The 16,240-nt window shown below is 53.0% G+C and overlaps 1 protein-coding gene across 12 annotated transcripts; it reads left to right on the forward strand.

Annotated features, from left to right (window-relative positions):
* Positions 1–472: 472 nt before the first annotated feature.
* Positions 473–16,104, forward strand: SLC22A13 (solute carrier family 22 member 13). Of its 12 annotated transcripts, none has more exons than XM_079795145.1 (12): positions 473–3,772; positions 4,401–4,495; positions 4,667–4,927; positions 7,543–7,646; positions 10,576–10,730; positions 10,950–11,118; positions 11,352–11,472; positions 11,554–11,648; positions 11,860–12,074; positions 12,258–12,366; positions 12,898–13,113; positions 13,357–16,104. In XM_079795145.1, exons 3-12 carry the CDS (start codon positions 4,673–4,675, stop codon positions 13,448–13,450), a joined length of 1,533 nt encoding a protein of 510 aa, XP_079651271.1. In that variant the 5' UTR covers positions 473–3,772; positions 4,401–4,495; positions 4,667–4,672; the 3' UTR covers positions 13,451–16,104. The 12 variants fall into 12 exon arrangements, with proteins under 12 accessions (XP_079651271.1, XP_079651266.1, XP_079651261.1 ...); XM_079795140.1 differs by having other exon boundaries at positions 473–3,152; positions 3,751–3,772; positions 4,401–4,927; XM_079795135.1 differs by having other exon boundaries at positions 473–3,152.
* The last annotated feature ends 136 nt before the right edge of the window (positions 16,105–16,240 follow it).

Genomic DNA, 16,240 nt, shown 5'->3' on the forward strand with positions numbered 1-16,240 from the left:
CCTTCACCTAGTCATATGCATTTAAGGTTTATCCATGTCTTTTCATGGCTTGTTAGCCCATTTATTTTTAGCACTAAATAATGTTCCATGTCTGGATGTGTCACAGTTTATTAATCCATTCACCTGCTGGTTGCTTCTAAGTCTGGGCAGTTATGGATAAAACTGCAATGAATATTCATTTTGTGTTCAACTCCTTTGGGTAAATATCAAAGAACCCAGTTGTGGACTGTATGGTAAGAAAGAGTATGTCTAGTTTTGTGAGAAGTCACCAGCTGTCTTCCAAAGTGGCTATACCAGTTTAAATTCTCACCAGTGAATATAGTTTTTGTCTGTCCTCATACATGTGTGTAATGGTATCACTTTTTAATTTGCAATTCCCTAATGACAATCTTGAACATCTTTTTATTTGCTTATTTGCTATCTGAATGTTCTTTAAAAAAAAAAAAAAGTAACCCTCCTCTTCTTGGCGGGGTTCGGGTGTGCGGTCCCGGTCCCCGTAATGTATGGAGGCAGAGGGAGAGGGCTCCGGCCCCCTCGGCGTCATGTCTTCGGTGCCAGCGGTTTCCAGTCTGCTGGTTCTATCCTCAAGCGCCGGGACACGGGTAATAAAATAAATAAATAAATAAATAAATAAATAAATATTTTATTGATTTCAGAGAGCAAGGAAAGGGAGAGAGAGAGAGAAACAACATCAATGATGAGAGAGAATCATTGATTAGCTGCCTCCTGCACACACCCCACTGGGGATTGGGCCCACATTGGGGATCGGTCCCGCAACCCGGGCATGTGCCCCTAACTGGAATCGAACCTGGGATCCTTCAGTCCAATGGCTGACACTCTATCCACCCAGCCAAACCAGCTAGGGCTGAATATATTCTTTGGTGAGGTGTCTGTTAAAGTTTTAAGCCCATTTTTAACCAGGTTGTTCATTTGCTTATTCACTTTTAAGAGTTCTTTGTCTATTTTGGATAATGGATCTTTATCAGATATCTCTTTTGCAAATACTGTTTTCCAGTCTGTGGCATGTCTTCTCATTCTCCTAACAGTGTTTTTTGCAGAGCTTAAGGTTTTAATTTAAATGAAGTCCAGCTTATCAATTATTTCTTTCATGGATTATGCTTTTGATGTTGTATCTAAGAGTTCATTACCATACCCAATGTGTAGATTTTTGCCTGTGTCATCTTCTAAGAGTTGTATAGTTTTGCAGTTTGCATTATGGTCTATGATCATTTTGAGTTGATTTTTGTGAGTATAGGCCTGTGTCTAGATTTTTATTTTTATTTTTACCTTTGGATGTCCAGTTGTTTCACCACCATTTATTGAAAAGACTACCTTTATTTTGTATTTGCTCTTTTGTCAAAGATCAGTTAAATCTGTGAGTCTATTTCTAAGGTCTGTATTATGTTCCATTGATCTATTTGTCTATTCTTTTGCTAATACCACACTGTCTTGAGTATTGTAACTTTATGGTAAGTTTTGATGTCAAGAATTGAGAGTCCTCTGACTTAGTTCTTCAATATTGTGTTAGCTATTCTGGCTCTTTGGCCTCTCTCCATAAACTTTAGCATCAGATTGTCAATTTTCACAAAATAACTTGCTGGGATTTTTATTGGGATTGTGTTTAATTAATACATCAAGTCAAGACGAACTGACATCTTGACAATATTGAGTCTTCCTGTCCATGAACATAGACTATCTCTCCCTTTATTTAGTTTTTTGTTATTTTTCTTCATCAGAGTTTTGTAGTTTTCCTCATATAGATCTTGTACATGGTTTGTTAGCTTTATACTAGTACTGGAAGCCCAGTGCACAAATTCATGCACGGGTGGGGTCTGGCTGCCCCGCCTCAATGGGGGCTGATCGGGCCAGGCCGGTGCGGGGAGGGGCTGCAGGAGGTTGGCTGGCTGGCCCTGCCCCTGATCCAGCTGGGGCCAGCAGGGGGAGGGGCCGCCACCCAATCGGGCTGGTTGGCTGGCCACAGTGCACGTCATAGTGACCAGTTGTTCTGGACATTCTGGTCATTCCAGCATTCCAGTCGCTTGGCTTTTATATACATAGATTTCATCTTTGGGTACTAATGTAAATGGCACTGTTTTTCATTTCAAACTCCACTTGTTTATTGTTGGTAGATAGGAAAGTGGTAGCTTTTCTGTATTAACCTTATATCCTGCAACCTTACTATAATCACGTGTTAGTTCTAGAAGCATTATGTTGATTCTTTTGGGTTTTTCATATGGGTAATCATGTCATCGGCAAATAAAGACAATTTTTTTCCTTCCCAATATGTATATCTTTTGTTTCCTTTTCTTGTACTAGTGAATGATCTAGGTTGTTCAGTATAATGTTGAAAAGCACAGGTGAGGGGAGATGTCCCTACCATGTTGCTGAAAAGGTTCTAGTTTCTCATCATTAAGCATGATGTTAGTTGTGGGCTTTTTGTAGATGTTCCTGATCAAGTTGTGGAGGTTACCTCTAGGCCTAGTTTGCTGAGCGTTTTTATCATGAATAGTTTTAGATTTTGTCAAATGCTTTTTCTACATTATTGATGTGATCATGTTCTTCCTAAGCCTGCTGATGAGAAGGATGACATTTCATTTTCATATGTTGAACCGGCATTGCATACCTGGGATAAATCTCACTGGGCCAAGGTATAATATTCTTTTCATACATTGTTGGAATCAAGTTACTGATATTTTGCTGAGGATTTTTAGCATCTCTGTTCATGAGAGACACTGCCTGGTGGGGAGTTTGGGATGGGCGGTAGAGAGGAAAGGACTCTCCTTATACAGCGTCTTGTACCCTTACTCTGCTTTCCACGGTCTGCCCTGCCTTGACCTGCTCTACATGCTGACTGGTTAACAGACATCCTGAGGCTGTGCCAGACAGGTGGCCTGATAGGTGCAGGCACACTGTATCCAGGACTTCCCTGTACAACCTGGCTTCCTTGTATTCCTTTCACCCACATTCCTCTACCTATCTCTTAAAATCGTTCAAAACTGAAAACATACAAAGGCTTTCTGATGCATACACAAGCAAAGATGTGAATGTGTGTGCATATGTACACATGTATTTTTTTCCTAATGTCCTCTTTAATCCATCATTCCCCAGCTCCCATGACTGAACTAGACTCCTAAGACCTGGGTCTTCATCCGGTAAGACTTCTCCCTGGGGGTAAAAGATGGGGGCTTTTATCTTTGGGAGATTCCTCTTTGAAGTCCTGCCTTTGTTAGTCCCACAGCTGGGGCCTGTGATGGAGAGACTTTGTCCTGTGTTCTTTTGTGGTCACTCAGATTGCCTAGGATCGCTGTGACTCCTCTGGGCATTTGCATTTGTTTTTAATTTGTTTTAATTGTGTTTGTGATTGATTCCTTGATTAGAGATCAAAATGTAGCTCTTGGCTCCTCCGTAATTGCTTTCTATTCTTTTTTTTTTATTAAGGTATTATATGTGTACATATCTTACCATTGCCCCTCTCCCCCACTCCCATACATGCCCTCACCCCCCAGAGTTTTGCGTCCATTGGTTGTGCTTATATGTATGCATACAAGTCCTTTGGTTGATCTCTTATCTCCCCTACCTCTCCCTAACCTTCTTGCTGTAATTTGACAGTCTGTTTGATGCTTTACTGCCTCTGTATCTATCTTTTTGTTCATCAGTTTATAATGTTCTTTATTATCCACAAATGAGTGAAATCATGAGGTATTTTTCTTTCATTGACTGGCTTATTTCACTTAGCATAATGCTCTCCAGTTGCATCCAGGTCCTGCAAATGGTAAGAATTCCTTCTTTTTTATGGCAGCATAGTATTCCATTGTGTAGATGTACCATAGTTTTCTGATCCAGTCATCTGCTGACGGGCACCGAGGCTGTTTCCAAATCTTAGCTATTCTTGAATTGTCTTCATTCCTGAAAATGAAAAGCTTTTATGCCCTTGGTGGTTCTCCTGACCTCCGTGCTGCCTTGGGATTGACTGGTGTTACATACCACCAGTACCAGGACCCACAGGAGAAAGGGGATGATCATGGTCAAGAGGCTAGGCTGGTCCATGGACAGATGTAATAAATCTGCAGGTTGGGTCCTTGCAGCTATCCTAGCTTACCCTGCTCGGCTAGTGTGGGCTGGTGGCTAAAGGGACTTCTGTGTCCCTTTGGGTATCGCAACTACTCTCAGAATGTAGATTCTGTTGTGATGAGAGGGGTTTGAACTGGGTTGTTCAGGATGTGGCTGTTGGCGGGGGTGTGGGGGTGCTGTATACTATATAATGTTTGGGTAAAGCTCTGTCCTGTGTGCTGGGCCTGGGAGGTTTCCTTGGTTCTTGTGATGCCAGTGTCTAATAAAACATCCTCTGATTCTGAAGGCCCGAGTGGACTATTTTTTTCATCAGCCTCTATCCTTGACAGGGAGCTGAGGTGTGAAGGTGCAGCTGAGCGCGGCTGGGTTAAACATTAATGCTGCTGTTATCACAGCCAAGAGGAGCCAGGAACCCTGGGCCAAGGTGCATAGCTCTCTGCCGGCCTCAGGCTGAGGACGGACGTGCTGGCCAATAGACATGGCTCAGTTTTCCGAGGTCTTGGCTGAAATAGGCGGCTTCGGTCGCTTTCAGGTGCAGCTGCTGCTGCTGCTGAGTGTCCCCAACCTCCTGAGCGCCTTCTATATGTTTGGCCAGGTCTTCATGGCCCTGGAGGAGCCCCACTACTGCTCAGTGTCCTGGGTCAAGAACCTTACCTTCAACCTGAGTGCTGCCGAGCAGCTGAACCTGAGCGTGCCCCTGGATGCTGCGGGCAACCCCGAGCCCTGCCGCATGTTCCGGCCGCCCCCCGACGGCGCCAGCCTGGAGGACATCCTCAGCCGCCGCTCCAATGAGACACAGCCTTGCGAGGCGGGCTGGGAGTATCCTGAAGACAGGCCCCTGTCTCTAAAGAATGAGGTAGGCTGCCTTTGGGCCTGTCTGTCCACTTGTTTGGGGTCTGTCACTCCCTCTGCCTTATGCTTTGCCCTCCGTCCCCGGCGTGGCTGCCTTTGTCTTGCCCCTATGCCTGAATGATTAACCATGGATAGGCCTCTTTGTCTTTTTGCCAATTACCCTGTTTTTCTCTTTGTCCTCTGCCTCTAGGCCCGTCTACCTCTCCATCCATTTCCTCTGTCTGGTCTCTGCCCGTCCATCCGTCCGTCCATTTTTGCCTGCTCTTTTGTCTGTCCTGCCTGTCTGCCCAATCGCCTGCCTTTCTTCCTGTTCCCTCCTGTTTTTCTGTCTGTATCCCTTTCCCTCCCTTGTTCTCAGTCTGCGCCTGCGTGTGCCCCTGCTACCCATCTTCCTGTGTTTTCCCAAAGCTACTCTCTTTCCTGTCCGCTCATCTGCCTTCCTGCTCACTTGCCTTGGCTTCCTACCTTTTGGCTTCTCTCTCCCGATCTCCTCCTGCTGACCTCTGGGATGCTGGAGGACGCCCCTGACTCTAGGACTTGTCCTGTTGAGTTCAGATCATTCGTTCTTGCTCAATTCATTCTCCCGGAGGGACCCTGACAGAGAACAGAAAGATCCCCTCTCCAGCCACCTCTGATTAAGAAGACCCCTCGGAAAGCATCTTGGCCCACGCCATTTCTTCCTAGATGGCGGGATGGGTCTCAGAGTGGGGGTGGGACTTTGCCAGGATGGCATCATGGACTGGCCATGGGCCTGGGACCCACGCGGCTCCTGCTGCCAGTGCCCTGCAGTGGGATGGTGGGGGGGGGGGGGGGGAACGCCTGAGATGATCAGCGCAGCTCTCACCTTCATGGTGTCAAACCTGAGCCGTCATGAAGGACGCAATCTGGAATCCAGAAATTAAACATTTATTTTCCCCCAATGGGTAAAAAACATTTCTTTCTTAAAGCTCTCAGAGGACAGTGTTTTACCCAAACTCTCACTTTTTAATATGTGACCCTAAAGCTGCCCCAGAACCCTGGCGCCTGAGGATGTGTTTTTCGGTCCTCGTCTGGCCGCCCCCCTCATCCCACCCACAGGGAGAAGTCAGCCCATGCACTCCCCAGCCTCTGGATCTCGTCCAGCTAGCCCAGCCCACCCCTCCCTGGCCTCCCATCTCCCCAGCATCACCCCATCCCAGGTTCCGGCCTTCACCGCCTCAGATGCTGTGGGGTGTGCCCGCCTCTCCACGTGCTCATGAACTCTGCCAGGCGGCCAAACAGCACCACCCTCAACGCAGGCAAACATCCAGATGGCTTAAAGCCACCACTTGCCGTTGTTCACAGCCTGTGCAGGACTGTCCTTGGAGTTTTATTCAACCAAAGATCCCTGAGTATGAACTGTGGGGGACAGTCAGACGGGGAGGCACCCTGCTCCCTTCTGCGATTGCCCCTGATGCTCAGGGGAAGCCCTGGGCTCCTCACTCGGGGAGAAAGGGTGGCTGGGCTCGGAGGCTAGGAGTTGCTTCCTCCTAATGAGGGAACGGGCGAATTCTGAAGGAGTTGCTGTGTGAGCTGGGCCCCAAGGCACCAGAAAGGTGCCTCTGAGAAGACATTTGTGCGTGGAGTCAAGCTGTGTGCAGGGGGCACAGAACTCCCCGAGGGGCCCACAAATCAGTGGGGTGAGGGGTGATCACATGGACTTCCTGAGTGGGCACATTCAGTAGACATGTGTTCAGAGTTCCATGGACATGCATGTTATTCCTGGTGGTTTCCAGTCTGTCTGTGTCAGGTTCTCTCTGTGTGTCTCTGGGTGCATTGCCCTCACCTCCTTCCCCACCATGTGTGCATGTACCGGCTCTCCTCCATCCCAACCTCCTCCCCACCTTAGTATTCTGACTGCCTGCGAATGAGGACAGCTTCCGGGGGAGGGGGGATTTTGCTTCTGGATGTGAGGACTTGGGAGGCCCGGGTGGGTCACAGGGGTTCCTGGCTGTGAGGAAGGGCCCCCTTTGTCGGGGAGCAGCAGTTAGTGCTTCTGTCAGAGGTCCCCAAACTCTGCATCCTTAGCGTGTTGGTAATTTTCCTTGGCACCTCTAGATACCAAGAAATTCATAACCCTGCAAACAACTTAAGCATTTATGTTCTAACAATTTAATAGCTGTTTTTTAAAAAATAAGACACAAATTAAAAGAACACATTTTTATTTAAAGAAACACAATTACTTACTAATAGGATGCCTGGGCCTATTGGGAATGGCACACCGTCTCAATCCTTGAACACCGCCACCCTCATGTTCGCATCCACATAGGTTTTCTCATGGGGCTTGCTTTGTCTCACAGCAATGGCCAAAAGCACAACTTGCCGTAGATATGGCGCCACTGAAAGGAAAGTAGCGTGATCTCATGTTGATACAACCATCCTGAGCTAGTAGTTTATGTGATATCAGACTGATGTTGAGTATTGTTGTATTTTCCTTCACTAGTTTAAATATCATGCTGCACTCAGGTTCCCTGGGGTACCCTGACACACAGTTTGGGAACCGAGGGCACCTGCCATGAGCCGTCCGTAATGGGCAGCCTAGATGATAAAGGACTTGTCCCCAGCTGCCCCTGGACTCATATCTGCCTGTGTCTGCCTCAGTTCAACTTGGTGTGTGATCAGAAGCACCTGAAGGAGACCTCACAGTCAGTGTACATGGCCGGGCTCCTCATCGGCGCTCTCATCTTTGGGCCCCTCTGCGACTGGTAAGAACCTCGACGGGCCCATCCCTTCCCTAGCCCACCCCTTCCCTACTCACCCCTTCCCTACTCACCCCTTCCCTAGCCCATCCCTTCCCTAGCCCATCCCTTCCCTATCCATCCCTTCCCTATCCATCCCTTCCCTATCCATCCCTTCCCTAGCCCATCCCTTCCCTATCCATCCCTTCCCTATCCATCCCTTCCCTAGCCCATCCCTTCCCTATCCATCCCTTCCCTAGCCCATCCCTTCCCTATCCATCCCTTCCCTATCCATCCCTTCCCTAGCCCATCCCTTCCCTATCCATCCCTTCCCTAGCCCATCCCTTCCCTATCCATCCCTTCCCTATCCATCCCTTCCCTAGCCCATCCCTTCCCTATCCATCCCTTCCCTAGCCCATCCCTTCCCTATCCATCCCTTCCCTAGCCCATCCCTTCCCTATCCATCCCTTCCCTATCCATCCCTTCCCTAGCCCATCCCTTCCCTATCCATCCCTTCCCTATCCATCCCTTCCCTATCCATCCCTTCCCTAGTCCATCCCTTCCCTATCCATCCCTTCCCTATCCATCCCTTCCCTATCTATCCCTTCCCTATCCATCCCTTCCCTAGCCCATCCCTTCCCTATCCATCCCTTCCCTAGCCCATCCCTTCCCTATCCATCCCTTCCCTAGCCCATCCCTTCCCTATCCATCCCTTCCCTAGCCCATCCCTTCCCTACTCACCCCTTCCCTAGCCCATCCCTTCCCTAGCCCATCCCTTCCCTAGCCCATCCCTTCCCTATCCATCCCTTCCCTATCCATCCCTTCCCTAGTCCATCCCTTCCCTATCCATCCCTTCCCTAGCCCATCCCTTCCCTATCCATCCCTTCCCTAGCCCATCCCTTCCCTATCAATGCCTTCCCTAGCCCATCCCTTCCCTATCCATCCCTTCCCTAGCCCATCCCTTCCCTACTCACCCCTTCCCTAGCCCATCCCTTCCCTAGCCCATCCCTTCCCTAGCCCATCCCTTCCCTAGCCCATCCCTTCCCTAGCCCATCCCTTCCCTACTCACCCCTTCCCTACTCACCCCTTCCCTACTCACCCCTTCCCTATCCATCCCTTCCCTAGCCCATCCCTTCCCTAGCCCATCCCTTCCCTATCCATCCCTTCCCTAGCCCAACCCTTCCCTAGCCCATCCCTTCCCTAGCCCATCCCTTCCCTACTCACCCCTTCCCTATCCATCCCTTCCCTAGTCCACCCCTTCCCTATCCATCCCTTCCCTATCCATCCCTTCCCTAGCCCATCCCTTCCCTAGCCCACCCCTTCCCTAGCCCATCCCTTCCCTACTCACCCCTTCCCTATCCATCCCTTCCCTATCCATCCCTTCCCTATCCATCCCTTCCCTATCCATCCCTTCCCTAGCCCATCCCTTCCCTATCCATCCCTTCCCTATCCATCCCTTCCCTAGTCCATCCCTTCCCTATCCATCCCTTCCCTATCCATCCCTTCCCTATCCATCCCTTCCCTAGTCCATCCCTTCCCTATCCATCCCTTCCCTAGCCCATCCCTTCCCTATCCATCCCTTCCCTATCCATCCCTTCCCTAGCCCATCCCTTCCCTACTCACCCCTTCCCTAGCCCATCCCTTCCCTATCCATCTCTTCCCTAGCCCATCCCTTCCCTATCCATCCCTTCCCTAGTCCATCCCTTCCCTATCCATCCCTTCCCTATCCATCCCTTCCCTAGTCCATCCCTTCCCTAGTCCATCCCTTCCCTATCCATCCCTTCCCTATCCATCCCTTCCCTAGTCCATCCCTTCCCTATCCATCCCTTCCCTAGCCCATCCCTTCCCTACTCACCCCTTCCCTAGCCCATCCCTTCCCTATCCATCCCTTCCCTAGCCCATCCCTTCCCTACTCACCCCTTCCCTAGCCCATCCCTTCCCTATCCATCTCTTCCCTAGCCCATCCCTTCCCTATCCATCCCTTCCCTAGTCCATCCCTTCCCTATCCATCCCTTCCCTATCCATCCCTTCCCTAGTCCATCCCTTCCCTATCCATCCCTTCCCTAGCCCATCCCTTCCCTATCCATCCCTTCCCTAGCCCATCCCTTCCCTAGCCCATCCCTTCCCTAGCCCATCCCTTCCCTACTCACCCCTTCCCTAGCCCACCCCTTCCCTAGCCCATCCCTTCCCTATCCATCCCTTCCCTATCCATCCCTTCCCTAGCCCATCCCTTCCCTATCCATCCCTTCCCTAGCCCATCCCTTCCCTATCCATCCCTTCCCTAGCCCATCCCTTCCCTATCCATCCCTTCCCTAGCCCATCCCTTCCCTATCCATCCCTTCCCTATCCATCCCTTCCCTAGCCCATCCCTTCCCTACTCATCCCTTCCCTAGCCCATCCCTTCCCTATCCATCCCTTCCCTAGCCCACCCCTTTCCTAGCCCATCCCTTCCCTAGCCCATCCCTTCCCTACTCACCCCTTCCCTAGCCCATCCCTTCCCTATCCATCCCTTCCCTATCCATCCCTTCCCTAGCCCATCCCTTCCCTACTCACCCCTTCCCTAGCCCACCCCTTCCCTAGCCCATCCCTTCCCTATCCACCCCTTCCCTAGCCCATCCCTTCCCTATCCATCCCTTCCCTAGCCCACCCCTTTCCTAGCCCATCCCTTCCCTAGCCCATCCCTTCCCTATCCATCCCTTCCCTAGCCCACCCCTTCCCTAGCCCATCCCTTCCCTATCCATCCCTTCCATAGCCCATCCCTTCCCTAGCCAATCTCTTCCCTATCCATCCCTTCCCTAGCCCACCCCTTCCCTAGCGAACTTTAGCACCAGCACAAGGACCTCAGGGTGGGACCGTGTGTCCACACAGAGAGCCCAGGGCAGGGCTGGGTCTCCCTTTCTCCCCTCCCCTCAGAGATTCCCTCCCAGACCTGTCACCTGTCCCCTCTGTACCGTAGGATTGGTCGCAAAGCCAGCATCCTGATCCAGCTGCTGCTCTTCGCCATCATCGGCCTGGCCACAGCGTTTGTGCCCACCTTTGAGCTCTACATGGTCATGCGCTTTGCTGTGGCTACTGCCGTCGCTGGCTATGCCTTGACAAATGTCACCCTGCGTGAGTATCTGGCCTGCGGCCTTAGCCACAGGGTGAGGCCCTGGGGACTGGCCTCATTCCCAGACTGCCTCAGGGGGCCTTGCCAGGGACCACACCTACAGGGGTCACCCCTGTGCTTCCTGGGCTGGGACTGAGGCCCCTACCCGGACGGGGTGGCCTCTGGGGAGATGGGGAGTGTGAGGGCAGCGCCTGGCCCAGTCTCAGCGTCTCCGTTCACAGTTGCAGAGTGGGTGGGGCCCTCGCGGAGGACTCAGGCCGTGGTCCTGGCCCAGTGCGGCTTCTCCGTGGGGCAGATGGCCCTGGCAGGGCTCGCCTATGGCGTCCGTAACTGGCGGCTCTTTCAGATCGCTGGCGCCGCGCCCGTCTTGCTGCTCTTCTTCTACTTCTGGTGAGGAGGCGCTTCCCAGAGCAAGCACGCTAGGTCAGCCGTGCTCCCACGGGGTTAGAGTGTAGCCTCACGTTCCTCCCATGGGACACTCAGGGACACGTCTGGGAGAGGGGGGACCTGCCCGGGGAATGGGGTTCAGTGTGCACTGGAACAGCCAGGGGGGCTCTGGGGTATTGGGGTGGGGGGGGCTCTAGGACTTCGTGCCCCACACTCACACTGTTCCTGACCTGCAGGGCTCTGCCAGAATCTGCCCGCTGGCTCCTGGCCCGGGGGAGGGTTGAGGAGGCTAAAGGAGCCATCCAGAAGGCCGCCTCGGTCAATCAGCGGAAACTCTCCCCGGAGCTGCTGAGCCAGGTACTCGTGGCAGGACCCCTCCTGCCCCGGACCTGACCCACAGGCCACCCTGCTGGCCCTCACTCGGCATCTTCCCCCCAGCTGGCCCCAGAGAAGACAGGCCCCTCGGGGAATGCCCTGGATCTGTTCAGACACCCCCAGCTCCGGAAGGTGACCCTGATTCTCTTCTGCGTCTGGTGAGGGCACTGGGACCCAGGCCCCGCCCTGGTGTGTGTCGCAGGGATGTGGGACAGTGGCTCTCTGGCTGGGATGGGCTGTGCGGGAATGACTGGGCCTCTCCCTGACTGTGCCGCTCTCCTGCGGGACTTCTGGCAAGTCAGGCCCCCTCTCTGAGTGTGATGGTGGCTCATCACCCAGAAGTGACAGGGACCCTTGGATACTTTGTAGGTTTGTGGACAGTCTGGGGTACTTTGGCCTGAGCCTCCAAGTGGGGGACTTTGGCCTGGACATCTACCTGACGCAGCTGATCTTCGGAGCCGTGGAGGTGCCCGCCCGCTACTCCAGCATCTTCATGATGCAGTGGTTCGGCCGCAGGTGGAGCCAGATGGGGACTCTGGTTCTGGGTGGCCTCATGTGTATCAGCATCATCTTCGTCCCCACAGGTGCCTGGACTGGCTCTCCCCTGGCCCCACCCACCCTCACTCACCTGTGGCCAGAGGCCCATGGCTTCTCTTTCCAGAACGAGGGCTTCCCCGGGGTTAAGTGTTTGGGTAGATGGGGCGGGGAGCAGGGCCCAGGGGATGGGCTGTCTGCCCTCCGTGTGGCTGACCAGCCTCCTTCACCAGACCTGCCCGTCGTGGGCACCGTGCTGGCCATCGTGGGGAAGTTCGCCACGGCGGCTGGATTTACCATCTCCTACGTCTACTCTGCTGAGCTCTTCCCCACCATCATCAGGTAAGGGCTGCTGGCACCGCTCCCCTCCTCTGCTCCCGAGACCCTGCTGTTGGCCATCCCTCCTCCGCCCTCGCCGCCATGCACAACTAGCTTTCGGGGTGGCTCTGGGCAGCCGTGCTGGGTGGGGGTCAGGGTATCTATAAATATAGTCCAGACCCAAGTTGTCCCAGGCTGGTGGAGGACAGGTGGAGAAGCAAGCCACACCCTGGCCACGTCAGGGCTGCACCATGGGTTACATCTAAGAATGAATGGCTCCGAAGGAGGAACCGTCAGGTGGGGGGAGGGGTACAGAAGGGCAGCCTTCGCCCTGAAACTGGATACATGGGCAGCGTAGCGCTGACAGAGAGGCCTGCAGGTGGCAGCAGCCTTGGACTCTCAGTAGGAGGAAGACTGGAGGGCTGGATGAGCCTGGAGGCCATGCAGGCCCAGGGGGCCAAATGGGGGTCTGGGCTCTCCCAAGGAAGTGTGCTGAGCCGGCGCTGCGGCCTGGCATTGGGGCCGGGTCCCCAGCTGGCACTGGCCTCCCCGCAGGCAGACGGGCATGGGGCTGGTGGCCATCTTCTCGAGGATCGCGGGCATCCTCACGCCCCTGGTGATGCTGCTGGGTGACTACCACGAGGCCCTCCCGATGGTCATCTACGGCAGCCTCCCCATCGGGGCGGGCTTACTGTGTGCGCTGCTGCCCGAGACACGCGGCCAGGCCATGAAGGATACCATCCAGGACCTGGACCAGGGCCCCGAGCCGCGGTGAGCAGCCTGCTTTCTCTGCAGCCCGGGACCCTGGCTTCCCATCAGTGCCCTATCTCAAAAGCCCACGCCTCTGCCTCACCATCTGTCCACGGTCACTTACAGACCAATGAGGGGGTTTTAGGAACCATAGACATCTGACTGGCCTTGGGGTTAGATTCCCCCTACTCGGGAGGGTTGGGGAGGGACACTGCTATGGAGCCACTTCCGGGTCAGCCAGTGATGGCCTTTCGCTCCCTCTAGGACTAAGAAGTTAGCGCCCGCAGAAAATGAAACGGGGGCCTCAGGAAGAACTCCCAGCCCAGGGGAGGCCTCTGTGAGCAGCACGTCCTTCTGATCTCATTCCCTGGACACCGCGGGACCTGCGAGTAAGACTGGCTTTGCTGATGGAGGCAACACACCAGGACCCGACTCTGCACCAGCACCCACTGCCCACCCACTCCCAGAGGCAGCTGGGACCGGGCCTCTCTCCTTCCATCACCTTTCTTATCCCTTGAGCCCCACCCCGAACACCCTCTTCTGGGTCAGGGTCTTAGTTGTGACTTGCCCTCCGATAGTCTTGTGGGGGGTACAGCTCACCGGACCCCCTCCATCTCTATGGCGCCTAGAGGTGGTGGTAGGTGCTGGGCCAGTTTTCCTCTTTGTAAACCCAGCATGGAGGCGTCCAGTAATCCTCTCGGATACCTGGGTAGTTGTCACTCACAGTTCTCAGCTATGAAGTGATGGACCGTTCTGTTTTGCTTCCTACTTGGTACCCTCATGGAGTCAGTCCCAAGCCAAAGCCTTCCCTTGGGGTCACTGAACGGTCTTTCTTGGCACAGTGTGGTACCCAGGCCGAAACTGTCACGGTGAGGAATAAAAACCCGAGAGGAGCCGGGAAAGGGCCGATTCAAAGCAGAAGGCGGTTCTCAGCTCTAAGATGCGGGCCCTTGCATCCCTTTCAGGCACAGCGATCTTTCCTGAAAGAGACTTAAGTGGACCCTCTGTTGACACAGCAAGATGCAAAATTCACCTATTGCCTCTAGACAGGTCTTCGGAGACTCATTTCTGTAGGGATTGTGGGCCCCTGGGGAGAAAGGTGTTTTTCTCTGGGTGTATCACAGAGTGCCCCGTGGCTTCCTCTGGTCCATGGGTAGATGCTCCTCTGTGGGCGCTTTGCTGGTGTGAGATCAGCCGCTGAGACCCCAGAGAAGACATGCACCCTGACGTGGACTCGACCCCAAGGAGCCGTGGGTGGCCTGGGCTGGGCTGCTCTCCCTCAGTTGGTGAGCCCAGAATAGCCCAGATTTGGGGTCATGCTAGCAGTGGGCCCACTACGCATGCTCTGGCCAGCTTTGTGGAGGCTAGTGCCAAGGTCCCAACTCAGGCTTGGGTGCAGGAGCCCTCCTACGCTGGGCCTCGGGCTTCCCATTTTCAAATGAGTGATTTTATAGGTCCCTTAACACGAATCGACAAGGACTCATCTTGGCTGCCCTGTTGGGTGTGAAAGACAGAGGGCTTTACAGTCTGCCCCCAGGGCCCACGGAGATAGGAAAGGAGGGCCACCCTCCACCCTCAGGATACTGCCAGGCCCTGGGCTGGACTGAGTACTCACGCGTGGCCCTGACTCAGCCACCCTGGACATTGCCTCACTCACTGCCCACTCACCCACTCATCTGTCAGGGAGGGGTTAGTGTCTCGGTCTCCTTGGCTTCTGCCTGGGAGGAGCCCCCTGACCACCAGGCTCAGTGCCCTCCCTCCTCAGAGAGACCCCTGAGATTGACCCCTGTGCTGTGCATCTTGTGTTTCCTGTGTCACTGTCAAAGGCTAAGGGCATCCGCACTTCCCCAGCCACCTCCTCTACTTTGACACCGTCCCCGCCGAGTCCAACCCACTGACCTGGCCTTAAGTTCACCCAGTGCCATAGATGGGTGGCTTTCAACAGTAATTTATTTTCTCATAGTTCTGGAGGCTGGAAGTCCAAGATCAGGGCGTCAGCAGGTTCAGGTTCTGATGAGGGCCCTCTTCTTGGCTTGCAGGCAGCCACCTTCTTGTGGTGCTCTCACATGGTCTGTCCTGTGTGTGTGGATGGAGGGTGAGAGATCTCCCTCCTTCCTAGAAAGCCATTAATCTCAGCAGGAAGGCCTCCCTTCATGACCTCATCCAACCCAAGTTACCTCCCCAAGGCCCATCTTTACCTATCACTGGGGTTTAGGGCTTCAACATAGAAATGTGAGAGACTGGGGGAGGACACATTGTCTATAACACCATCCACTGGGCCCTGTGGTCTGTAGACCTTGTTCTGCCTCCCTACCTCTGTCCTTAGATATGAGGATGTAAGCCATCATTTTCGTTTCTATAGAGAGATAGACATCATTTCTCTCTGTTGCCAACGTCCTGTACTTTATCTCTTTCACCCTTTAGTTGTGCCCCAATTTGCAAAACCATAGCAGTGAAAGAACCCAAACATCTGCCTTTTCTCTCCCTGCACCCCAGACGCCTGGGCACTGCTGATGAGGGTCACATGCCCGCCAAGTCTTTTCAGTGAATGAGCGGTCATCAGCCTCAACTGGGCCTTTCACTGTGCCCAGCTTTCCCACCAGCTTTTGCTAGTCAGCTTGTTTTCCAACTCTCAGCAGTGGCTTTTTTTTCCCATACATATATATGTATATGTATATATATATATATGCACACACACACACACACACACACACTAGAGGCCCGATGCACAAAATTCATGCAAGAGTAGGCCTTCCTTCCCCCTCTGCCAGCACTGGTTTCCCTCTGGCACCCGGGACCCAGGCTTCCCTCACAGCCCCGGCTGCGTCTGGAAGGACATCCAGTCTAATTAGGATATTACACTTTTTTTTATTGTCTAAAGTTTTACATGTGTCTCCTTTCCCCCCAGCCATTCCCACCCCAGGCAAGCCCCCACCACCCCAGTGTCTGTGTCCATTGATTATGCTAATATGCATGCATACAAGTCCTTTGGTTGCTCTCTAACCCCTTCTCCCCTACCATTTGTCTCTGGATCTATTCTTGTTCATCAAGTTATGTTGATCATTACACTTTTATTATATATATATATATATATATATATATATATATATATATATATATTAATATATTTTGATTTTTTACAGAGAGG

This window comes from Cnephaeus nilssonii (genome assembly GCF_951640355.1).
Source record: "Cnephaeus nilssonii genome assembly, chromosome: 17".
NCBI classification, from domain to species: domain Eukaryota; kingdom Metazoa; phylum Chordata; class Mammalia; order Chiroptera; family Vespertilionidae; genus Cnephaeus; species Cnephaeus nilssonii.